The sequence below is a fragment of the Beta vulgaris genome, chromosome 3 (genome assembly GCF_026745355.1).
Source record: "Beta vulgaris subsp. vulgaris cultivar EL10 chromosome 3, EL10.2, whole genome shotgun sequence".
Classification (NCBI taxonomy): domain Eukaryota; kingdom Viridiplantae; phylum Streptophyta; class Magnoliopsida; order Caryophyllales; family Amaranthaceae; genus Beta; species Beta vulgaris.
Window position 1 is genome coordinate 49,987,277 of NC_079204.1, and position 26,374 is coordinate 50,013,650.

The 26,374-nt window shown below is 40.5% G+C and overlaps 1 protein-coding gene and 1 pseudogene across 1 annotated transcript; both read right to left on the reverse strand.

The window, feature by feature from the left end:
* Positions 1-12,324: 12,324 nt before the first annotated feature.
* LOC104889349 (uncharacterized) lies at positions 12,325-13,329 on the reverse strand. The gene is made up of 2 exons (XM_048640565.2): positions 13,000-13,329; positions 12,325-12,919 (listed from the first exon to the last, which is right to left on the reverse strand). Exons 1-2 carry the CDS (start codon positions 13,294-13,296, stop codon positions 12,377-12,379), a joined length of 840 nt encoding a protein of 279 aa, XP_048496522.2. The 5' UTR covers positions 13,297-13,329; the 3' UTR covers positions 12,325-12,376.
* Positions 13,330-17,164: 3,835 nt separating this feature from the next.
* Positions 17,165-20,197, reverse strand: LOC104889295 (berberine bridge enzyme-like 8; annotated as a pseudogene).
* Between the last annotated feature and the right edge of the window lie 6,177 nt (positions 20,198-26,374).

Here is a 26,374-nt window from a genome sequence, read left to right on the forward strand (position 1 = left end):
TTTATTATCTCCTTAATTTCGTATTAGGGTTTTGTGTTAAGTATTTAAACATTATTAGGTCATTGTTTGGAGGAAGTTTTTGACTTTTAATAATAACACAGAGTTCCTACTCTTTTCTGGTGGATTCCGGAGTTTTCATAGATTTATCGCTTGTAAATCTGTTTGTTCTTGATCGAGATTAGCGCTTGCTATTCTCCATATTTTCCGACGGCGTCAATTGCTAGTAGAAGGAGATATTTGAGTCCCCAAGATTTGGCCATGAGGGAGGATGTGTGGCAAAAATCAACATGTTTGCGCTTCAACAATGTGGCCAAGATCGATAATCTCGAATAATAGCTTCCGCTGCAGCAGATAATTGACTAACATAGGTGTCAAAGTTTAATTAATAATGCCCATTGGGAGGAGAGTGCCAAGTAGTAGAGATTGTGGAAAGAAGGCTACTTATATGCTTCTTATACTTGGTGAAATTATTGTAAGGAAAAAATGAATATCAATTTGTGCTTTACTTTCTTCCACTGCCATACTGGCTTACGTGTTATTATCCTAAGTGTAAGTTCTATTGACTATCAATCTAGAAATAATAGCAAACAAATATAGAATATCAAATAAGAAAGCAAGGAAAGAACACCAGAAACTTTTTACGTGGAAACCCAAGAACTGGGAGAAAAACCACGAATCTGCACTAGGAGTCGATGAATGTTTGATAGAGATTACAAAAGCACTCAAGAGCTCTCTCTAAAGCTTTTTCTCTCTCAAACTATGTGTTAAAGATGATGAATTATCAATAAACATAATTAGGGTTTATATTTATACCCACATTAATTATTAATGAAAAACCGGAAAAACACGTTTTGGCTCGACAACCCGCGGCCGCGCTCGACATCCCGTGGGCGGTCAGTGAGTTTCGACTTTCAGCAGCTCTCGTCGCTGCGGGCGCGGGCCTTCGAGCGTGCGGGCAAACAGTAGGACAGCAGCCTAGCTGCTCATCATTCTCCCGCAAACCTGCGGTCGTAGGCCTCCAACCCTCAAGCATCCCCCGACCATCTTCGACACCCCTCGACCATCTTCGAGCCACGCTGAGCCACTTTGAACCACTTCGAGCCACGCAACCTTTCTCCACTACATACCCAACAATCTCCCACTTGGAGATAGGTGTAAGTGAAAAAAAACTCCATACCTTCATCATCTACTCATTCATCTCAACTCCTAGTTCACCATCTTCGTCAACAATCAACGAAGACCAACTAAGTTCCTGCACAACCTTAGCTTGTCACAACTCACACTCTTAGTGAGCATATCTGCTGGATTCTTAGCACCCAACACTTTCTCCGGACTCAACTCATTCTCCTCCACTAAACTCCGGATATAGTGAAAACGCCTACAAATGTGTTTAGTCCTATAATGATACATGGGATTCTTAGCCAAATGCACTGCACTTTGACTATCATTATAAAGTATCACCTTTTCCTGTTTAATGCCCATCTCCTCAAGAAAACCAATCAACCATACCATCTCCTTACCTGCCTCCGACATAGCCATATACTCAGACTCTGTAGTAGACAAAGAGATACACTTCTGTAACTTAGACATCCAACTCACTGCAGTACCCCCTACAGTAGAGACATATCCTGAAGTGCTTTTGCTTGTATCGATATCTCCACTGAGATCAGCATCAACATAACCCTCTAGCTTTACTCCCTTCTGCCAGAAACAAAACCCCATACTTGAAGTACCCTTCAAATACCTTAGTAACCACTTTACAGCCTCCTAATGTTTCTCACCTGGATTTGAAACAAACCTACTAACAACTCCCACTGCAAAAGCAATGTCAGGTCGTGTGCACACCATGGCATACATCAAGCTTCCAACAGCTAAGCATAGGGAACAGTGGCCATCCGCTCCTTTTCTGCTTCTGTAGTTGGTGAATGCTCCCTTGTCAATTTGAGATCACTAGAATAGTGGTGAATTTCTTGTTTAGCATCACCTACATTAAACCTCTTCAGCACCTTAAGAATATAATCCTCCTGAGACAACTTCAACATACCAGTAGACTTGTCCCTGAAAATCTTCATGCCTAAGATTTGTGTAGATTCACCTAAGTCCTTCATCTCAAATACTTGTGACAACTTTCCTTTCACTCCATTTATCACATCCATACTAGTACCAGCAATCAGCATATCATCAACATACAGAAATAAATAAAACATTTTCATACCTCTGAAAGTAACAACAATGATCACTATCAGCTCTAACCCACTGCAACAATGAATGTTCAAACTTTATGTACCACTGCCTAGGAGCCTGCTTCTCCATATAAACTCCTCTTGAGCTTGCACACCAAGTTCTCCTTCCCTTGAACTTGAAAACCATCTGGTTGCTTCATGTAAATTTCCTCCTCCAGATACCATGTAGAAACGCAGTCTTAACATCCATCTGTTCTAAGAACAAATTTTCAGCAGCAACAATAGCCAACAAGATACGAATAGTAGTTAACTTCACAACAGGAGCAAATATTTCATTATAATCTATACCCTCCTTTTGTAGGAACCCTTTACTACTAATCTCGCCTTATACTGACACTTCCATCAGGCTCTTTCTTCAGTCTGAAGATCCACTTGTTGCTAAGTGCTCTCATACCTTTAGGTAATGCAGACAACTCCCATGTCTGATTCTTTTCCAGGGACTTCATCTCATCTTTCATGGCTAACTCCCACTTAGATGAATCTGTCGAATTTATTGCTTCCTTGTATGATTCTGGTTCACCTGCATCAGTTAGTAACAAATAATACATTGAAGGTGAATATCGAACAGGTGTTTTGGACACCCTTGCGGATTTTCTCAAGTCAATTTGAGAGACAATTCTTCCTGTACTAGAACTGGAGCCTCTTGGTTGTATGACAATTATATCCTCTGAATTTCCAGGCTGTGAGATATCTGACTCCTCAGAATCAGACCCTGCAGGAGTGTGAACTTTATCTCTATGTTGCTCACCCAATTCTGGAACAATGACATCCCTAACATCAAGGCCACCTATCTCCACAATCTCCTTCTCCTGAACTCCCACTCTTCAGTAATCTCAGATTTGTCACCAAATACATCCTTATACAGCTTAGTCTCATCAAATGTGACATCACAATGTCTCAAAATCTTCCTACCTTTTGGTTCCCAACATCGATATCCATACTTCTCAGAACCATACCCAATAAAATAACATTTAAGGCTTTTGGGTCTAACTTGTCACGTTTCTCAGATTAACATATGCAACACAACCAAATAGTTAAGAAAAGTAAGATTTACCTCCTTTCCACTCCAAACCTCTTCTGGCAATTTGAACTCCAAAGGTATGGATGGTCCTCTGTTGATCAAATAAGCTGCTGTGCTAACTGAATCTGCCCAGAAAGTCTTAGGTAGCCCTGCATGCAACCTCATACATCTAGCCCTCTCAGTCAGTGTCCTGTTCATCCTCTCTGCAACTCCATTCTGTCGAGGTTTCCCTGGAACTGTCCTCTTCAGAATTATACCGTTCTCCTTACAGAGTTTTGTGTACTCTGTCAACTCATACTCACCTCCATTATCAGACTTAATGCACTTAATCTTCTTTCAGTCTGATTTCGACCTCAGCTTTCCACTCTTGAAAGTTTCATGAAGTTCAGATTTCTTCTTCATGAAGTAGACCCACACTTTCCTGCTGTAGTCATCAATGAAAGTAACAAAATACCGTGAGCCTCCAAGGGATCTGACTGTGAGGACCCCACAAGTCAGTGTGCACCAATTCTAGTTCTCAGTTTTCAACTCCTTCTTGGCTTTTGTGAAAGTCACCTTTTTCTACTTACCATAGACACAACTCTCACAAAATTCCATGTCAACTGATTTCAACCCTGACAACTTGCCTTGAAGCTAAAATCTTCATCCCCTTCTCACCCATGTGACCAAGTCTAGTATGCCATAACTTAGTCTCATCCTCTGTAGCTGCACCAATCATGTCTGTACACCCTGCAATAGTGTATAAGGTTCCCATCTTAGTACCTCTAGCCAAAATCATGGAACCTTTGGAAATCTTCCACTTTCCCTCACAGAACACAGTTTTGTAGCCACATGAGTCCAGTTGACTCACAGAAATCAGATTCTTTGCTAGGCCTGGAATGTACCTAACATCATGCAGTTTTAAAGTTCCTCCATTCGTAGTCCTGACAACCACATCTCCTTCCCCATTATATCCAAGGTCTTATCATCAGCAAGATGGACCTTTCCTAACTTCTTTGCCTTGAAGTCCTTAAACAGCTCCCTCATGGGTGAAGAATGAAATGATCCCCCGAATCTAGGATCCACGACTCTATAGAACTATCAACACTCAAAACCAGAGCATCTCAATCTCATTCGATGCAGAAAATATCGATGAGTTATCACTATCCTCCTGTCTCTCATTATGATCAGATTTTCCACCCTTCTTCTTGGGATGTGGACAATCCCTCTTTGGTGACCCTTCTCACCACAATTCCAACAGGTAAAATTTGTTCTGCCCTTAGACTTACTTCGCCCCCTTGATTTTGATCTCCCTTGTGAACTCTTCCCTTTTCCCTTTTGTTTTCCCCTCCCTCTACCCTCTGCACTGTATGCTCCAGATGATTCTCCACTCTCTTTCCTTCGAATGCTCTCACTCAAAATAAGATCACAGACAACATCATACACCAATTTCTCTTTACCAGAGGAATTACTCACAGCAGTAACAACAGTTTCCCAAGCAGTAGGTAAAGAGGACAACAAAAATTAAAGCTTTCACTTCATCCTCAAAAGCAATATTAACAGACGATAACTGACTTATTATAGAATTAAATTCATTAATATGTTCAGCAGCAGAACTACCATTATTCATCTCTAAATCAAATAGGCGCATCAGATATACCTTATTCATAGCCGAGGGCTTCTCATACATATCTGACAAAGCTTTGATCAATTCAGCCGTTGTTTTGATGTCCTTGACATTGAACGCTACAGTCCGAGCCAATGTCAATCTTACCACCGCTAGTGCCTGCCTATCCAGGACCTTCCATTTAGCCTCTTCCATGTCAACAGGCTTATCAGTCAAAGGTTGATACAGATTTTTCTGATATAAGATGTCCTCTATCTGCATCTTCCAATATCCAAAATCTGTCCCATCAAACTTCTCAATTCTAATCTTTGAATCCTCCATTGTTAATTATTCTAGATCTAGACAATAATCAAACCTAGCTCTTGATACCACTTGTAAGTTCTATTGACTATCAATCTAGAAATAATAGCAAACAAATATAGAATATCAAATAAGAAAGCAAGGAAAGAACACTAGAAACTTTTTACGTGGAAACGCAAGAACTGGGAGAAAAACCACGAATCTGCACTAGGAATCGATGAATGTTTGATAGAGATTACAAAAGCACTCAAGAGCTCTCTCTAAAGCTTTTTCTCTCTCAAACTATGTGTTAAAGATGATGAATTATCAATAAACATAATTAGGGTTTATATATATACCCACATTAATTATTAATGAAAAACCGGAAAAACACGTTTTGGCTCGACAACCCGCGGCCGCGCTCAACATCCCGCGGGCGGTCAGTGAGTTTTGACTTTCAGCAGCTCACGTCGCTGCGGGCGCGGGCCTTCGAGCGTGCGGGCAAACAGCAGGACAGCAGCCTAGCTGCTCATCATTCTCCCACAAACCTGCGGTCGCAGGCCTCCGACCCTCGACACCCCTCGACCATCTTCGAGCCACGCTGAGCCACTTCAAACCACTTCGAGCCACGCAACCTTTCTCCACTACATACCTGTTATGTCCTAAAAATTTTGCTAAGCTGAATCTGCAGGATATACATCCGTCCCAGCTAGAAGTTATCAGCTAGCAGCTACAGCAAGCAGAAACGAAGGGAGTTGAATAAATTTGATTCAAAGAGCATTGGATACTGATCAAGATCAAGTCAAATTATGCTGTTACGCCTACAAAATAGGGTTGACGAAGTCATTAAGCAGAAGTGGAGATACTCCTTGATATTAGGAGATCATGGCATCATATTAGGAGATTAGTTATGCAACGTAAACATGTAAAGCAACGTTACAATAAATGTATGGATATAAATAGGAGTAGAAGTATTGGGGGAAAGGCAGTTCATGAACATCGCTTACATTAGAACACTTCCATTTACTTTCACAAATATTTACAAGTGTATTTAGTATAAGCTATAAGCTGCTGGCTGCTAGCCATAAGTTGTAATCTTCATACATAGTGGATTGGTGGACTCAATTCCACCCGCGGTTTTTACCCTTTCCTTGGGGTTTTCCGCGTCACCATTTCTTGGTGTCTCTGTCTTCTCTTTGCATCCTCTTTTAATTCCGTAGCTAGCATCCCTTGTTATTGCATCTCCATTAGCTGTAGATCCTCAGCTAAGTTCTGCCTGATCAGAATTTGGCATAAACAGTTTGGCGCCCACCGTGGGGCTCTACAGCTAAACTCTCATCAAAATCTCAAAAAAAAAAAAAAAGAAACACTTCAACCCAACTTTGAAATGGCTGACGATTCTGCCGAGGCTATGAAAGCGGCTTTGCTGAAGGCTCAGGAGGACCTTCACCGCACTCAATCTGAGGCCCAGCAGACCATTGACAGCCTCAGAAAAGAGTTGGACTCTGTCAAAAGTAACAAAACACCCAAACAGCGTATCCGGAACATAATTCCTAAAGCGCTCAATCTCGAAGATTCCAAGGCCAGCGAAGGTGAAGATGGAGCAGCTAGATCCGACGATGAACAAATGAAGCTGATCCCACAGCCAGGAAAATGGCGCTCCTAGAATCTCAGAACAGGAAAATACTTCGCATGCTGACGAAGCTACCTGGAGCACCTACCCCTGTGGCTGAAGAATCTCCTGATGGCTACGCCCAATCCCCCTTCGTGGAAGAAATCGCAAGAGCCAGGATTCCCAAAAAGATCAACGTGACCCAGCCTCACAAGCTGTATGATGGAGCTGCGGATCCCTATTGACCATGTGGCTCAATATAAACAGAAGATGTGGACTCTGTCCATTCCTGAGCATCTGCTAGAAGCCACCATGTGCAAGTCCTTGGGGCCACCCTATCTGGACCTGCTTTACAATGGCTGATAAGTCTTAAGCCAGGTAGCATTCAAAATTTTGCTGCTTTAATTAACAAGTTTTATATGCAGTTTGCAAGCAGCAGAATCCTAGAGAAGCACACCGGCGACTTGTACCGCATCACCCAGAAAGCCAATGAAGCTGTGAGGCAGTACCTAGATCGATTCAACAAGGAAATGATCTCTGTCAAGAACCTGGATGTTCCCACAGCTATCGAAGCATTCAGGAGAGGACTAACCTATAAATCTAGACTGTATTATGAATTGACCAGGTACCCATGTGGCACATTCGAAGAGGTCAGGGCCAGAGCCATGGCTGAGATACGTGTCGAAGAGGACGAGGCGTCCAGGTACGTAAGCGAGCCTAGCTATGATCGGAAATCCAACCAGAAGAAGACTGATTGGCGCCATCAGCCATATCAGAAGCGCGAAAGTAATAACGTAGCCAGCAAGGCCACAGGTAAATCGTAACAATGATTACCCTTCCATTGCTTCCTACTGTTTTAACGTGGATGCAGGAGGCGTAGTAAACGCATTAGAAAAGCTGGGAACCACAGTTAGGTGGCCTCCAAAAACGACAGACCAGACAGCGAGAAGGACACCACCAAGTGTGTAGCTATCATGGCGACCATGGCCATCGAACAGAAGAATATAATGCTCTCAAAAAGGAGGTGGCATGGCTGCTCAAGAAGGGCTATCTCGAGCACTTGATGGGGAAAAAGGGGCAGCAAGAAGATAAAGCTGGCCCCAGCCAGCAACAGCCTCGTCCGCCACCTGAGCCCCTGCACGATAAGGTAATCAATTCTATCTCTGGAGGTTCAGAAATATGTGGACTAACATACTCTGCAGCCAAGAGATTTGCTCGAGAAGGTTCCAAAACTGCACCTAGCCCGCTGAGGAGTGCTGAAGAGAAAAAGCTCAGAAGCATGACCATCAGCTTCGACGAAGAAGATGGAGATGAAGAAGCTGATAATCATGACGGCCTCGTCGTCTCTCACCGTCAGCAATTGCCTCATGAAGCGAGTCCTGATAGACAATGGCAGCTCAGCTAATATCATTTTCAAAAGTGCTCTAGAAAGCATGGGGCTGCAGGAAGCTGATATCCTCAGGAAAGCAACCGTTCTGTTCGGGTTCAATGGCGAGCCAGCTACAACGCTCGGAGAAATCGTATTGCCCACCTATGCAAAAGGAGTCAACCTCCAAACCAGGTTCAATGTGGTAGATTGTCCCTCAGCATACAACATCATAATGGGGACACCATGGATCCACAAAATGCGAGCTGTACCTTCCACCTATCACCAGACTATTAAATTCCCTACCAAGTGGGGAGTACAAGAAATCAGGGGCGATCGCAAGCTGGCTAGGGAATGCTATAGCATATCTCTAAAAGCAAAAAAGGAATCTATCTAGCAATTACAGCAAGGTCCAGCGCCAGCCAAGCCAACAGATCAAGATGTAGATGAAGTGGCGTTGGACCCAGCAAAGCCAGAGCAGACCGTGCAGATTGGGGCATCCCTGCCAGCTGAGGAGAAGCAGCGGATTATTGAATTCTTAAAGAAAAATGTAAGCTGTTTCGCATGGAGCCATGAAGACATGGTAGGCATTGAGCCTGACATCATCACCCATAAGCTAAACGTCGATCCCAACTCAAAGCCCGTGAAGCAGAAAAGAAGGAAGTTTGCTCCAGAAAGAAAATGATAGTCAACGAGGAGGTGGACAAGCTACTCAAAGCTGGCAAAATCCGAGAAGTCAAATATCCCGACTGGCTAGCTAACGTGGTGGTTGTTGGAAAGAAAAATGGCAAATGGCGGGTGTGCATCGATTTTACAGATCTCAATAAGGCGTGCCCTAAAGATCCATTCCCGCTGCCACATATTGATGCATTAGTGGACGCTACAGCTGGCCATGAAAGGCTATTCCTAGATGCGTACTCAGGTTACAATCAGATACTAATGGATCCTGCAGACCAAGAAAAGACCGCCTTCATGACTGAAAGAGGCATCTATTGTTACAAGGTAATGCCCTTTGGGCTAAAAAATGCGGGTGCCACCTACCAGCGGCTAGTCAACAAGATGTTCGAGAAGCAGCTGGGGGACACGATGGAAGTCTATATAGATGACATGCTGGTCAAAACAAAGAAAGCAGAGGATCATGTGGACCACCTGCAAGAAACCTTTGAAGTCTTAAAGAAGTATGGGATGAAGCTCAATCCTAGCAAGTGTTCCTTCGGTGTCCCAGCAGGCAAGTTTTTGGGCTACATAGTCACCCAGCGAGGAATAGAAGCCAATCCCAGCCAAGTGCAAGCACTAATCAACATCCAGTCACCGCGAACCTGAAAGAGGTCCAGAAGCTGACAGGAAGGGTAGCTGCACTGAACAGATTCATATCCAGATCATCCGACAAGTGCCACTTGTTTTACAACGTGCTAAAAAAGAATAAAGGATTCAACTGGACAGATGAGCATGAAGCTGCATTGCAGGATCTGAAGGCCTACCTGGCTCAACCTCCCCTATTATCAAAGCCATCCACAGGAGAGACTCTCCAGCTGTATCTAGCTGTTAGCAGCAAAGCGGTAAGTGCGGTACTAGCCAGGGAAGCTGAAAATCAACAACTCCCAGTTTATTACGTTAGCAAATCCTTGCTGGATGCTGAAACCAGGTACACATCACTTGAAAAGTTAGTATTTAGCTTTATATATGGCATCTCGTAAGTTGAGGCACTATTTTGAGTCTCACCCCATTCATGTTATGACTAATTACCCCATCAAAGCAGTATTACGAAAACCTGAGCATTCAGGGAGAATGGCCAAATGGGCCATATCCCTGAGTGCACATGACATTAGGTATCTACCCAGGACAGCTATAAAATCGCAAGCCCTAGCTGACTTTGTGGCAGACTTTAGCCCTGACTTAGCTGCTACCGCTGAAGAAGAAGCGCGCCACGTTAACAAAGTAGGTAAATCAGGCTCATGGCAGCTGTATGTAGATGGATCCTCAAACTTCAGAGGGCTGGTCTAGGTATAGTGCTAAAGTCGCCACAAGGGGACATGATAGTACGCGCTATCTGCTGCGATTTTAAAGCTACCAACAATGAAGCTGAATATGAGGCCTTAATAGCAGGTATGACACTAGCACATGATTTAAAAGCTAACAGTTTGCGTGTCTTCAGTGATTCGTTGCTAATAGTAAGCCAGGTAAATGGAGAGTACGCAGCTAAAGATTCTAAAATGGCCTCTTACCTAGAGCTAGCCAAAGACAAAGCCAAGTTATTCGAAGAGTTCAGCATAAAGCAGATCCCAAGGGACCAGAATACCAAGGCAGACGCCCTAGCTAACCTCGGATCAGCACTCAGAAAATGCGATTTCAAATCAATACCTATAGCCCACCTAGCTGAGCCAGCTATCAGCAAAGAGGTAAACATGGTGCAATCAGATGACAACCAGGCAGGAATACTAGCTGGACCCAGCCAATCATCGATTTTCTGGAGAGGGGCATCTTGCCAGAAGATAAGCTGGAAGCTAGGAAGCTGCGAATGAAAGCCACAAGATATCATGTTATTTCTGGCACTCTATTCAAAAGAGCTTGCGCCAGCTACGATCTATTACAAAGGTGCTTAGACAAAGACCAATGGGAGCCCACCCTCAAGGAGTTCCATGAAGGTGAATGCGGTCTCATGCAGCTGGAAGAAGCTTATCAAACAAAATCCTAGCATACGGGTATTATTGGCCAACCATGCGTGCTGATGCTAAGAAGTATGTGCAAAAATGCGAAAGCTGCCAAAAACACGCAGGCATGACACATCAGCCAGCTGAGATATTGCACCCCACCTTAACACCCTGGCCTTTCATGAGGTGGGGCATGGACATTGTGGGGAAATTGCCTGTAGCTCCAGGGCAAAAAGTTTTCATGCTAGCACTCACGGACTACTTCTCTAAATGGATCGAAGCTGGGGCATTCCAGCAGGTGAGAGATAAAGAAGTAATATCCTTTTTGCATACTAACATTATCTGCAGATTCGGGGACCAGCGAAATCATTTGTGATAAGGATCACAATTCATAAGTGACAAGACAAGGCAATTCTGTCACGAATGGAACATCAGCTTGATAACTTCCACACCTAGATATCCGCAAGCTAACGGACAAGCTGAGTCCAGCAATAAAGTAATTATCAATGGCATCAAGAGGCGCCTAAAAGCTAAGAAGGGAAGATGGGTAGAAGAGCTACCTAAGGTGCTGTGGGCAAACAGAACAACACCAAGAGGCGCCACAGGAAGAACTCCTTTTTCACTTGTGTATGGATGCGAGGCGGTGCTACCTGCGGAAGTAGCTGTCCCTACAGCTAGATATGGATTGATGACTCCTGAAGCCAACGACAAAAAGCTTAGCTACGACCTAGATTCCATCGAAGAATTGAGGGATAGTGCATTAATACGAATGGCTGCACAACAACAAATAGTGGCTCGCAGCTTCAACAAGAATGTCAAAGCTAAAGTATTCAAGGTAGGAGATTGGGTTCTAAGGAAAGTTTTCCAGAATACCCAAGAGGCCAATGCAGGTAAGTTAGGGATCAGCTGGGAAGGCCCCTATCTAATCGATCAAGTAGTTGGAAAAGGAGCTTATCGTCTAACTACTAAAGATGGAAAAGCAGTACCTAGAAGCTGGAACGCTTCTCACCTTAAGCTATATCATTTCTAACCTGGGGCATCTACCAGGTTACACGGCCAAAGACGCCAGAATCTTTAAAGGCAACCACTGCTTTGCACAAAGCATTGGTCCACCAGGTAAACAACCACTTAATTTGTCTAACAACTTAAGTATTTTATGCTCGTAGCAGCAAGCCATCTAAAGTCCACTTCATACGCAGGTAAACGCAAGGGGTTGCAGCACCCAGGTGGGTAGCTGGAATTTCGAGATCCAGCTACAAGGTCGTAGCACCAGCATCAAGCAGCTAAGGGTTAGTTCACCCAAACTTAGCTGATGGTCGTAGCACCAAGGAAACGGGCCCAACCTAAGTTGAACAACACTTACCCCAGGTAAATATGTTGTTCTAATACCTAAGATCAAAAAGCATGCATGTAACTTAAGTACTCATCAAAGTATCAATAGCTAAGATCAAAAGGCAAAGACATAAGTTCAAACGATTAAATTGCTGAAAGAAAATATGTTCTTACAAAAACACATTGCCCCTATGGCAATGGTAAAAGTCCAAGCTAATTAAAACTAAATTGTTCCAAAAGAAAAGCTGATGAAAGTACTGAAGAAATTAAGAGATCACGCTGGCGTCATCGCCAGCAACCTTGTCCTTGTCACCAAGAACAACACCTTCTGGCTGGTTGAGAGAAGGAGGGGATTCAGCTGTAGACTTCTCCGAGTCATTTGTTTTGCCACCTGTAGCTAAAGCTTCCAGAGCGGTCATAGAATCCAGCTTGAGGAATCTGTCAATGTAGAAATTGACACCCTTGTCATCTAGCTTCTTGAACTTAATCAGGAAAGCTAGCTTCGCAGTTTCGATAATTTTTGCTTCAGCTTGGATGTCTAAAGCCCTCTCCTCAGCTTCTCTTACAGCTGCAGCCAGGCGTGCATTTTCCTTCTCCGCCTCAGCTATCTTCTCATCTTTTTCCAGCCTCTCTTTCTCCATCAATTTTTGCTCAGCAGCTAACTTGCTCTCAGCATCCAGCCGGGACTGTTTCTCCCTCTCCAGCTTAGCTTGGTGGCTCAAATTGTCCTTTTGCAGACGAGCCACCTTATCCTGAAGGGTAGCAACAGTCCGCAAGCTGTCCCTGGCAGCTATGCAACTCTGGGAAAGCTGGCGAAGCAATAAAAATCATAAGTATAAGCGCATTAATCATTTTCTTGATTTAAAGTAGGTCAAAAGATGTTACTAACCTGTAGGGATAGCTGGACAGCATGGTTCAGGATGACCTCAGGGTCCTGTCCCTTTAACCTCTTTTGTGCAGCTGGAAATACGAGCTTGTCAGCTGCAGGCCAGATCCCACCTTCTAGACCTTCTTCAGCTAGAAAGTCAGCAGGAAAGCTCACAAGGACCTCATCCCTAGGAGAATCAGTCGTGATGTCAATGGTGGTTGGGATGGAGGATGAGCGTAGGTTCTTGCGAGGAACTCTTTCAATCTGAGACTGCCCAGAAGAAGCAGCTGATCTCTTCCTATTCTTGAGCCTGTCCATTGCATCCTCGTCGGACAAGTTACTGGATCTTGCTGGAGCTGCATGAATGAGAAAAATTAGTTGGCCTAATATCTAAGAGTTGTGAGCAAAGTAAAATCTGCACCAAAAACAAAATTACCTGTCGACATCGAGTTAGTGCGAGAAGATGCTCTGGAATCTAAGGGTAGAACCTCGCTAGGAGCTGCGAAGGTGCGTTCCTCAACAGGAAACTTGAGCAATTCAGGTAATCTCTCAGCTTGTTCAGGGATCTGGGAGATAACGGGGCCAAGACCTGCAAGAAAAACAAGGTAAGAACCTAGTTAATTCATTTTTAGGAGCAAAACGCAAATTGAACAGATAAGTACCTTTATTAGACCAACCCCCAACTAGATGGTTCCCAGCTTCGCCTAGCGAATCTTTCACTACGAAGAAATACCTAGTCTTCCATAGAGAGTCAGAAGCGATTGTACCTTCTATCAACGGGGGGAGGGGAGCCTTGGCCCTAAAAGTTATGAAACCCTTGTTTGATTTTCTAACACTATAGGCGGTCAAAAGCTCGTTTAAAGAAAAGGGGTTGTGCCATGTTTTAGTTAGGGTCTCTAAAGTCGAGCAAGTTTTCCAAAAAGCCGGCATCAGCTGGACAGGGGATAGGTGTAAAACCTCCATAAAGGACCTAGTGAGGGGAGAAAACTCGTAATTATACCCTAGGTAGAAAGGATGTTCATAATAGCAAATGTAGTCTTCCGGGCAGATTTCGGGTCTGCATGTAGAAGTGGGAAGTATGATCTGAGTATTTTCAGGAAAACCCCCTAAAACTTTGAGCACCTCTATATCTCGCTCAGTAACAGATGAAGCAACGTCATCTATAGCTCTGCCCATCAGAAAAAAAAGTGAAAGATCTAAAAGAAAATTCTTGAGGAAACAAACGAAAGAGAGAAGGTTTACCTGAGGAGAAAAGGAATTCGCAGAGAAGCAAAGTAAAAGTTCAAGAAGGGCTGAGAGGTCTTTAAATACTGGTAGCTCAACGGCAGCCTAAGCTAACGGATAAGTATTTAATGTTGCTTAAAATTTATCTTTCTACTGTTGATAAGTAATCAACTATCTGATAGTTTTATCTTCTCCCAAGAAAATTATCTTTTCAAATGGTTAGATGAGTTTATCTTTTGAAGTAGAAAATTTTTATCCACAAACATCTTTTCTCGAAGAAAAAGATAAAAATCTTCTAAGATAGCGCAAATTTATTTTTGAACTTTTTGCTAACAAGTATTTTGTTTAGGTTGGTAACTTGCGATTTTAACTCAGTTGCGCCTAGGTTGGCATCACAAGTTAGGGGCAATTGTTATGTCCTAAAAATTTTGCTAAGCTGAATCTGCAGGATATACATCCGTCCCAGCTAGAAGTTATCAGCTAGCAGCTACAGCAAGCAGAAATGAAGGGAGTTGAATAAATTTGATTCAAAGAGCATTGGATACTGATCAAGATCAAGTCAAATTATGCTGTTACGCCTACAAAATAGGGTTGACGAAGTCATTAAGCAGAAGTGGAGATACTCCTTGATATTAGGAGATCATGGCATCATATTAGGAGATTAGTTATGCAACGTAAACATGTAAAGCAACGTTACAATAAATGTATGGATATAAATAGGAGTAGAAGTATTGGGGGAAAGACAGTTCATGAACATCGCTTACATTAGAACACTTCCATTTACTTTCACAAATATTTACAAGTGTATTTAGTATAAGCTATAAGCTGCTGGCTGCTAGCCATAAGTTGTAATCTTCATACATAGTGGATTGGTGGACTCAATTCCACCCGCGGTTTTTACCCTTTCCTTGGGGTTTTCCGCGTCACCATTTCTTGGTGTCTCTGTCTTCTCTTTGCATCCTCTTTTAATTCCGTAGCTAGCATCCCTTGTTATTGCATCTCCATTAGCTGTAGATCCTCAGCTAAGTTCTGCCTGATCAGAATTTGGCATAAACAATACCCAACACTAAGATAAAGAGTAGATGGGAAATTATTTGATACTTTAGTCATTATTAATAACCTACTATGTCTTTTATAATGTCCATGGCGCATTCAAGGTATGGTAAATGACATACTTAAAATCTACTTAAATTATGTCTTGTACTATAGTGTTTTTAAACTCATATCAAGCTTATAATAGCTCTTCTTGTTTTGAGATAGTTCCATATAACTAAAAAATTAAGCTTTTCACCCAAATACCGAACTCGTAGAATCTTAAAAGTCGGTAGAGCATCATAACAACTTAGGTTAAGGCACTAACCTTGGTTAAGCAATTAAACGTTACATAACACATGTTAAACGTCAAATCACTGAATAAGCTTTTGTACTGTAGATTATCTAGAAACAAGGGTTGATATTTGTTCTATTTTGTTGGTAATAATGGAATAATTAGGTTTGTAGGAACAAACAGAAACAAATGCATTTAATATCCGATAAGTAGCAATACGCAATGGGGAGTTGAATCATCGTCTATCAGTAAATGCTTTCATACTTGTTCATAATTAGAAAGCAAGCTGGTATTGGAAGTGGATTTGTATGGTGAAAGAACAAATGAAGCAGATTTTTTCACACACAGAACTTAGTAGTATGACCGCTTATTCCATTAAAAGTGTATATTCCAAACTTATTGGGGGAGCAACAATCTGTCACCTGGAATAAAATTGTTTGGAATTGATTATCTATTCCCAAACATAGATTCTTTCTTTGGTTAGCTGTGCAATCCAAGCTCCAAACTACTGCAAAGTTAGAACAGTATGGGATAAGTCAGACAAATTTGTTTCTGATTTGTGCTGAATTTAGGGAAGATCATGGGCACTTGTTTTTCACTTGTCAATACAGCAGTGATGTTTGAAGCACCTTAAAGAATGGGTCAGAATTTCATCAAATTTTACTGATTTGCAGCAGTTGCTCTGGAACATTCAGAATGGAAGAAGATCCAAGTTTCAAAGGCAAGTAATATTAGCTGGACTTACAACTCTAGTATACCTGATACGACATAGTAGGAACTCTAGCTACTTGCAGCAATGTATTCCTAGTGTCAGATGTGTTGTGAAACACATGAAATGCCTCACAAAAGCTATAATTTGGGCAATGTTACCTAAAAAGATTTATAGGAAGGATTATAATTGATTTAGAACATTGTAATTAGTTGCCTAAGATGGCTTGTTTTACCTGCCTAAAGGTCGGAGTCCAACCCAGTTGGTTTGTCTCCCTTTAGGTTTGGTTAGGTTGTAAAATTGTGGTTTCATTAATCTACTTTCTTAATTAGCAAAAAAAACGGATATATTAGTCTCTATGATAGAATAACTAAAAAACTTGAGGCTGCGATACATAGTTGCATTTGAGAAGTACTAACATATAGAAACTTAGGGATGACAATTGGGCGGGGTGGGTGCGGAGGATGGTACCTCCACACCCGCACCCGCATAAAATTCCAATCCCCATCCCCGCCCCACCACCCGCATGGGTACCCGCACCCGCTTCATACTCGCGTCATACCCACTTCATCCCCACCCACCACCCGCATGGATATCTGCATCCTCTTTGTATCTACATCATACCCACATATTTATATTTTGCAAGATAAAATTATTAATAATGTAAGTATATAAATAGAATTTTAATCATATATATGTGGGGCGGGCGGGGGTGGGGCGGGGTGGACGGGGGTGGGGCGGGGTGGACGGGGATGGGGCGGGGCGGACGGGAATGGGGTGGGGATAGCATAAAATCCATACCCGCTCCACCACCCATTGCGGGTAGGATTTTAATCCCCATCCCCGCCAAACCTAGACCCATACCCGCCCCACTAAGGCGGAGATGGGGCAGGTCTCCTACTTGACCCGTCCCACCACCATTCTAAAGAAACTTAAAAACCTTGGACCTATCATGTAAATTTTCCTTTTATTCTTAGCACATAGAACAACCGACAATATGGTTAACACAAAGTACTTCATAGGCTCGCACAACATTACAACACAATTTAGAGCACATTAAGATGCTATTAATTTAATTCACGTGGGAAGAGCAGGAACGCTTTGCTCATTGTTGAAGAAGTTATCAGGATCAACGATGGTCTTAATCTTCACTAAATTATCATAATTGTCCTTGAAATACTGAATTCCATACTTCATCCCCTCCAAAAAGCTGCTAATACCATCATGTTTGTTAACCCCTAAATCTAAATCCCGATAGTTAAAATATGCTTGTCTTGGGTATTTGGACACGTACGGAGTCATGTAGATGTATAATTTCCTTGTTAAATCAATGTAGTATTTCTCTTTATCCTTCCCTTCCTCATCCCAGTGGTTAAGTATTGAATCTTGTACAAGTTGCCTTTTCTATGTGGAAAAGGGGTCTCATTTTCAGAAATTTCGCTCATTCTTCCTCCATATGGGTTGAATGTGAGCCTTGGAGTTTCTAGCTCAACCATTTTACCCCATATAAATTCCAATCCTTCTCTTGGGATAGGTTTTTTCACGTAATCGGGCTTCCTTGTAAGATGAGACAAAGTTTTAGGTGTCCTCTGGAGGAGCACCTCCAACGGAGCACCACTAGGATAGTCCGCCCAAAATAGAACAGACTCAATCCAACTCATTTCATGGCAATCGGACTCTTGCAATTTCAGTTTAGGAAATTGATCTCTCATCAATGAGTTAAGCCTTGTAGAGTGTAGAATTATTAGAGGAGGAAAGAGAAACTTGAAAAGAATTAGAAAGACTACATTTTTATATATTTTTCATTCATAAATAACTAAACAAAACAACCTTTAAATAGGCATACAAAACACTACTAACAACATATCCACTATGTAGCCCACTACTTGCTATCCCACTAACTAGACCATTATCTATATCACTACTTGTTAACCCACTAACTAATTATTAGCAACTAATCCTAACTATTAGGAAAACTATTTGACTAATTTTGGAGCATAATCCAACACACCCCCTTGCTTCAAAATTTGTAGGAGCCAACATTAAACATCATGTCACAATCTTGATTCTTGGTAATTCTTCCCACATGATGGACCTTCATTTTTTTATTTTCACGGAGCACTTCTCTCCATTAACATGGAAGCACTTCTCTTCCTAATGTAATGCACTTCTCATTACCAACTTTAAATTTATTGATGCACTTCTCATCAACCTTCAATAAATGGAGCACTTCTTTCCATAAACTCTATTTGACGTAGTCTTGCAAATTTGACCACATCCACTACTACAACTTTGGAAATCGTCTCTGCGTTGAGTACGACTTCCACACACTCGTAAAGATTACTCGATCTTCAACTCAAACAATTTTTTATGCCCTCTTCTTCACAGGATTAAAATCCCTTTTCATGGGCTAAAAAGGGCACGCAACAACACATCACACCCAACCATTACTTTCATGGTTAAACATAAAAAAATTTCACTCAAACAGAAAAATTGCTCACAAACAATGAAATCAAGCTGCATTGCTTGTTTCTTTTTACTCAATTTTGTTTTTAATACTCTCTTTCTCTCTATCTCTCTTCTTCTTTTTTTTTTTGCTTCATCTCTTTCCCGTTCCGGACTAACTGGACTTGATACCATCTAGATTATTAGAGGAGGAAAGAGAAACTTGAAAGAATTAGAAAGACTAATATATATTTTCATTCATAAATAACTAAACAAAACAACCTTAAATAGGCATACAAACACTACTAAACATATCCACTATGTAGCCCACTACTTGCTATCCACTAACTAGACCATTATCTAGATCACTACTTGTTAACCCACTAACTAATTATTAGCAACTAATCCTAACTATTAGGAAAACTATTTGACTAATTTTGGAGCATAATCCAACATAGAGTCACCTAGAAACAATGCAATGAACGTCGCCCTCACCATCTTTTTTCCCTTATTGATCATATCACCTCCATCTATGACATCCATCGTTAGCCTCAAAAAGAGGTCATTATCTATTATGCTTGAAATCTCTTGCCATTGAAGGACAATGCTGATAGCATTTTCTTCCATGGTCCGTGAGACGCGAAAAACTGTCACAACTTCAGGAACTGGGACTAACTTGATCTTGTAAGAAAGTATAACCCCAAAGCTAGCTCCTCCACCTCCTCTTATAGCCCAAAATAGGTCTTCACCCATTGATTTGCGGTTTAGGAACCTACCATTAGCATCAATGAGTTGAGCATCAATTACATTATCAATGGTAAGTCCATACTTCCTCATCATATTTCCATATCCTCCCCCACTAAAGTGTCCCCCTACACAACACTAGGGCACACCCCAACAGGGAATCCATGAGTCTTACTCTTCTTAGCAATTTCATAGCACATTTCTCCGAAAGTTGCTCCAGCTTGCACCCATGCTGTCTCCTCCTCGATATCGACATCAATGGAGCGAAGGTTAACTAAGTCAAGAATGAAGAAAGGGGCATTAGAGACATAAGATAAGCCCTCATAGTCATGCCCCCCACTTCGGATTCTCATTTGTAGGCCTTGCTGTTTTGCCCATTGTATTACCCCTCGTATGTGGGATGCATGTGTAGGGGTTACAATGACAAGTGGTTTTGGTGTTGTTGCTTTGATAAATCGAAGATTATGAATGCGAGAGTTAAGAATAGTAGAATAAGAAGGGTTTTGATCTTGGGTGTAGATTAGGGAAGAAATTGGAGAACTTGAGGTGGCAATTTTGTTTTCAAGGCATTGAATCACAGATTCATCAGCTTTGAGGCTTGATTCCTTCTCCATACTTTGCTTCATATTCATTCTTTTGTTAAGTTGAGAAGTAAAAAAATCCTCAGGAAATAAAGAAAAATTTAACAAAAAATTAGAGAAATAATGGTGGGAATGTGGATACAAGATGTATTTCAGGAAAATAATATGGCTTATATACTTCCATCTTTTCCTACTGGTTTTTCTTTTCTCCCACATTTCCCAGTTCATTGGGGACTCTATCCCTATTATACTTCATCCGTTTCAAAATAGCTGCACCGTTTGGTTTTTTACATTACGCTTTCTTTATGTTAATATCTATAGTTGCGTATAAGTAAAAATTATAAAAAGTTGATATTTGAAATCCTTATATTTAGACGAATTTAACAAGATCCCACTTGACTAAGTTTTTTCTTATATAATGGTGAGAAAAACTTGTCAAAGTTGGTTCATGAATAGTGATCAAATGCTAAATGGTGCAACTATTTTGAAGTGGAGGAAGTATAAGGGAAAGGGGAGAAAGATGGTGTCCCCCCTGTGAAAATACTATATTATACTTAATAATCTAATTAATGGAATGAAAAAAATTACAAAAGAAAATAATTTAAGAATCATTTCTCAATTCAACTTGACATTCTAAACAAGTTTAAAATGGTATATTGATCAAATACTTCAATCAAAAAATAAATGGACAAAATATCTTGACCTTTTTCTTAAAAGAGATAGTATATATGACGTCCACCTGAAAAGTCAGACACAATCATTATCATTGATACTCTTTAATGCAGTCAAACCAACTCATCATTTTTGTTCTTCCTGCTCAACCAATCTAGTCAAGGAAAGAAAACCGAATACGTTATATCATTAACTGATCCGGTTTTACCCCTTGATGAGACCAGTTAAGTACAAATGCTTTTAGTGGCCAGCAACAATATACAAGGATGACAACAACGTACAACAACAACAACAACAAGAATTACAAACCAATAATTCTAAACCATATTTACAAAGCAACAATTACATATAAAAACGAAAAGAGTATGAGTAATTCAAAAATTACAATTTATATGATTACAAGTTATGCTAATTAAATTGCGTTAACGAAATTAAGCTAATTAATAGATACTAATTAAATGATATTGAATATATGATCCTAATTAAACTACAATAACACGACATTGTAGGATAAATTAATTAGAAAGGAAAATAGTTTTAGAAGAAGTATGGTAAAATACATCAAATTTGGACTCAATTTATAGCTAAATTTTTTTTATAATCATTAGTATAATTTTTTTACAAAAATTATTGCCCCAAATTTTTTTTATTACCAATCAAATTTTTGTTCCAACAAATATTAGAGTTGAATTGTCTTAAAGAACATCAATGAAAAGAAAAGCAAGCATACTCCACGTGTTCAATTATGACAACAATCAATGATGATGACCATTCGTTTGTTCAAAATGCATGTCTGCATCGTATAACCCGTTTCATTTTAATTTACGCACTTACACTTTTCGTACATGTTAATGTAAAATTTTGAGGACATATATCTTTAGTTTTGTATTTGTAAAAATTATAAAAAGTACATATTAATAAAATACATGTTATGATAAATTTAACAAGATCCCACATGACTATATTTTCATCCGCGTATAAATAACAAATGATGGTCAAAGTGAAATTTGTTAATAGTGTAAAATATCAAGTGTCACTAGTACAAAATAGACGATTTGCGTCGGATGCAAGGCGCCTATTTGCGTCGTACATAGGTCCGACGCCACAGGCTTCGACGCAGATCAGAATACAGGATCTGCGTCGACAACAGCGCAACGCATTTAATTAGCTATCTGCGTCGGACTCCGCCTACCATACGACACAGATGACTCCTTGCCCATGTCATAGAGGCAAGACTCATCTGCGTCGCATGAAGACTTAAATGCGACCCAGATGACTGATGTGCGTCGCACATAGCACTACATGCGACGCACATGAGGCTTTTCAATGCCAGCAGCCAAGCTCATGTGAGTCGCATGTAGTGCTAAGTGCGACGCACATGAGGCTAATCAACCACGCACAATTCATCCACAACGAGGCTAAATCATCAGCATCATAATTCACGCCCAATTCATCCACAACTTAATAATGAATTCAAATCAGCAATTCAGAAACTAAACTGAAAAAAGTTGAATTACAGAATAATACAAAATTACAGAAAATGAAAATAAAAAAATTACATAATATTACAAAAATTACAAAATAATACAAAAATGACAGAAAAATCAGCAAATCAACAAAAAGGAAAAAAAAATCAATTACACAGTTACATAAATTATACAAAAACAGAAATTTTTACATCTAATGAGATGCAAACTAAAAAAAGTTAAACTTGACCTTTTCCTTGAATTTCTAGAAATAAAACTAATTACAAAATCTCGCGATTGAAAATTAGGGTTAACTTTTTTTCAGTTCGTGCTCGTCCTTTGTGTTCGTTTCTCTCTCCTCCCTGTGTTCGTGCTCGTCAGAATGGGTCGATCGAAGTAAATAAGGAAAGCAATCGCCGATGAGATCTTGTATGCTGGAGATCCCCTTTTACCTTCGCCACAGAACACCGCGAACCCTTTTGTTGTTGAGATTCGAAAGAATTGAAGGTAGTGAGAGAAAGATGAGATGCGAAAGAGATGAGAGAGTCATAGAGTGTTTGAGTGAGAGAGATGAAGGGTTTGAGTGAGAGAAACGGCTGGATGAAGTGAGAGAGAAAACGCTTGATGAAATTGAAGGGTTTGAGAGAGAGACAACAAAAGGCTGAATAGAGTTTGAAGAGAAACTCTAAACTTGCACATTAAATATGGGAAGCCCATAATTTCGTCGTATGTCGTGGCCCACTCGACGCAAAGCTTGACCCAAACTTATTTTGTGCCATCTGCGTTGCACAATTGGGTACGTGCCACGCACATTGTTGGATCGTTTGCGTCGCGTGCTTCAAACTGTCCGACGCAAATCTTCTTTTTATGACTACAGCTCGTACCTGGACCCATGTTGTGCGTCGCACTCTTCATTGCGTGCGACACAAATAATATTTTTGCGTCGGTTCCGTGTTTGTGCGACGCAAATTGACCTTTTTCTACCAATGTATGTAGATTAAAATCAAACGGATAAAGTATTATATTTGTGCTTTTTCTTTGCAAAAAACTGGTTTTATATATGTAAATCAACAAAAATAAAAAAGAAATAAACCAGCTTTCGTGATGTTACGTAGTGCTTTACTAGTAAATATACTGCTATTTCACAACAGGTTCTTCAAATGGAGACTTGTGCAACAATATACTGATCAAAGATCCCTTCATTCCCAAACCTGCAAAAAGGGACCCACCCTGGAGGTTTGAGTGGTGGCTTCCCCTCTAAAGTTTAAGTCAGGTATATTTGTAATAAGGAAAGTTTAGAGAGAGAAAGTACAGAGAGAGAATTGTGACAGAGTAATAGTACACTGCTTTGAAAAACATATATTTCTCTTGATTTCAAGGACTATTTATAGTGTTCGGGGTGATTGATGTGCCCTTAGCCTAATTTAAAGGCACCTGATTAGCTAAACAATGGGAGCATAACACGTGGCAAGCAATAATTGAGAAGTATACATCATCCAATCAGATGTCAATGTAATTTGAAATCCTGGGCCTGAGTGTGTACCAAGCAAGGGAGATGGGCTGGTACTTTTCTCAAACAGGGATTTGTACTTCAGCTATTCTTCTTTTGGCCTGGTATTTTTTATGTGTAAGCAGGGGAGGAGGCACACGGGCGTCCCAGATGAGTCCACGTGTCTGGTGGAAAATCGTTGATTTTCAGGTTACAACACATGAATTCTTATTTGCAGATGACACACTATTCGAGGCGTTATTGATCTGACAATCAGAATCAACCATTTTGAAAGTTGTCTTTCCAAATGGTAAAACCATGTAAAGCTAAGTTCTAATTTTTCTAGATAAAGTAAAACCAACCCGCTCTTAGTATCTCACTTGAGATACTGCACTGTTACATTTCATCGGTCAATAATTTTGCCTTTCTTGTTCTTTGACAAATGATAAGGTTTTTTTTTTCTTTAATCAAATGATAAGGTTTCTTATATGCTTATATAGGGTCCCTCTCAACTATTACATCCTTGTGTTGCTCGAGTGCTCTAATATAACACCGACAAATATGTAAATAATGTTTCTTACCTGAGCTACTTTTTTTTTTTCCTTTTACAATCTTCCAAGCTATATTATTTCTCCTCTCATTTCCCTCTGTTTGTCCCATCTAGCAAACCTACCTAATAAATAATAGTGCAAGGTACCTAATAAACAATAATGCAAGGTGCGTGGCTTACTATCAGTGGGCCGGCATTTGTTAGAGAATTGCCAATGCTGAGCCAGCCTCGCAAGGCGTCTTACTCACAGTAGGTGTTCCTGCTCGCCATATTTTTTTTTGTCATTTTGCTGTTAAAAAAATTAATATGAACCAGGTGCACACTAATTAGAGTGCACCCGATCCATATTACGTAAGTTTATGATAGTGTATATTGATATGATATAGTGTATGTTAAAATGATATAGTGTATGTTAAAATGATATAGTGTATGTTACAGTGATATAATGTATGTTAAAGTGATATAGTGTATGTTAAAGTGATATAGTGTATGTTATAATGATATAGTGTATGTTAAAGTGATATAGTGTATGTTATGTTGATATAGTGTATGTTAAAGAGATATAGTGTATGTTAAAGTGATATAGTGTGTGTTAAAATGATATAGTGTATGTTACAATGATATAGTGTATGTTAAAACTTTAAAAAAAAAAAAAATATAGTTTATGTTAAAGTGATATAGTGTATGTTAAAGTGATTTAGTGTGTGTTAAAATAATATAGTGTATGTTACAATGATATAGTGTATGTTAAAGTGATATAGTGTATGTTAAAGTGATATAGTGTCACGTGCCTGGGCCTGTTCCACACTATTTTTAGTATGAACGGGGTCCACGCAAGTCGGATTGTTTTGCTGTTAGTAGTTTTGGATATGAGTCTAGCTCGACATAAATCTATCAGAAAAAACTTAATTGATAAAAATTTAAAAAATTTTGCATTAGAATTTATAAAACTAGTTTGTCAATTTAAAAATAATATCTAAAATTTTTTGTTTAAAAAAGGAAATTTTGTTATAAACTACTTTATAGCTCGAGCTCCTCTCCTGTCTATTCTCTTTCCAATTCGGGCATCATTGCTCGAGTTTAGTTTGTTCTCGCGGTGGTTCATGGTTGCCGTTGTCTTATTGGCATGATCGTGTTCGCGTTTTAGTTGGTTGCTGGATTTGGGAGCTTATTCATTTTCGGTGGTGTTTGTCTTTCCCCCCGCAAAGGGTTCGACGTCGATTTGGGCCTGGGGTGATGGCGTGATGCCGTGGCGGAGCATTTACTCGAGTTCCTTTCTGCTCCTTTGTTCTTCGTTTTTTCTGTTCTTGTTGCTTATTATAATCACCCTTAGTGGTGTTTTAGGGGGTGTCTCTTGGGTAGACACCTCTTAGTTTTCTCTCCTTGTCAAAAAAAAAAAAAATAACATGCTTTTGTGAAGAACTGTCCTATAAATTTTTATTGGTCATAGGTCTATATTAGAGTAACATTATATGTAAAGGGTAGAATAGTCTTTTACGGGTCATAGGTTTGTATTGTAAATACTATATATATTGGATGTCAGAGTTAACCATATGAGGTTAACACAATTATTCTCCATACTTGTACATGGTATCACATTCACAGCCTAGGTTTTTCTTAAAAAAAAAATTTTCCTCTCTCAAATAAATTTTTTTTCCCGATGGATCCTGTACCTCAAGCTTCCGCCGCGCATGCTGTCTCTACGCCAACTTCGCCGGCGTCAACCTCCGTCCCACCGTTGCCCCCGCCGGCGTGCACAATCGGTGCCCTGCAGCCTTTTTCGTCGTTCTTCACGACGCACACCGACGCCCTTGCGTTGCCGTCCCGGCCTGATGCCAGCGCCTACTCGGCGCCCTCGGTGGTCTCTCGTCGGCCCTTCTCATCGGTGGCTCCCCCACCTCCTCGTCGCACTACCAGCAGTGATTTCTGTCGGGCTTCCCGCCCTCTTCTGCGCCGTCGACCACAACCGGCCTCTTCCAGCCCTTCAACATGCCGCAGACTTCTTCTGTATTTGCACTTCCTCCAATCTTTGCCCCTAATCTAAGTAATTTGATAACTATCACACTCTCTTCTCCCGAAGATTATTTGTTATGGAAAACCCATATTACTTGTTTACTTCTTTCCCATCAATTGGTTGGTATGGTTGATGGCACTATTTCCATTCCTCCTGCTACTATTATTGATGAACA

Coding starts and splice junctions, on each gene's coding strand:
- LOC104889349 (XM_048640565.2), bottom strand. CDS start 13,296: ATGGACAGGCTCAAGAATAGGAAGAGATCAGCTGCTTCTTCTGGGCAG. Junction 12,920..12,999: donor CTGTCCAGCTATCCCTACAG/GTTAGTAACATC, acceptor TTGCTTCGCCAG/CTTTCCCAGAGTTGCATAGC.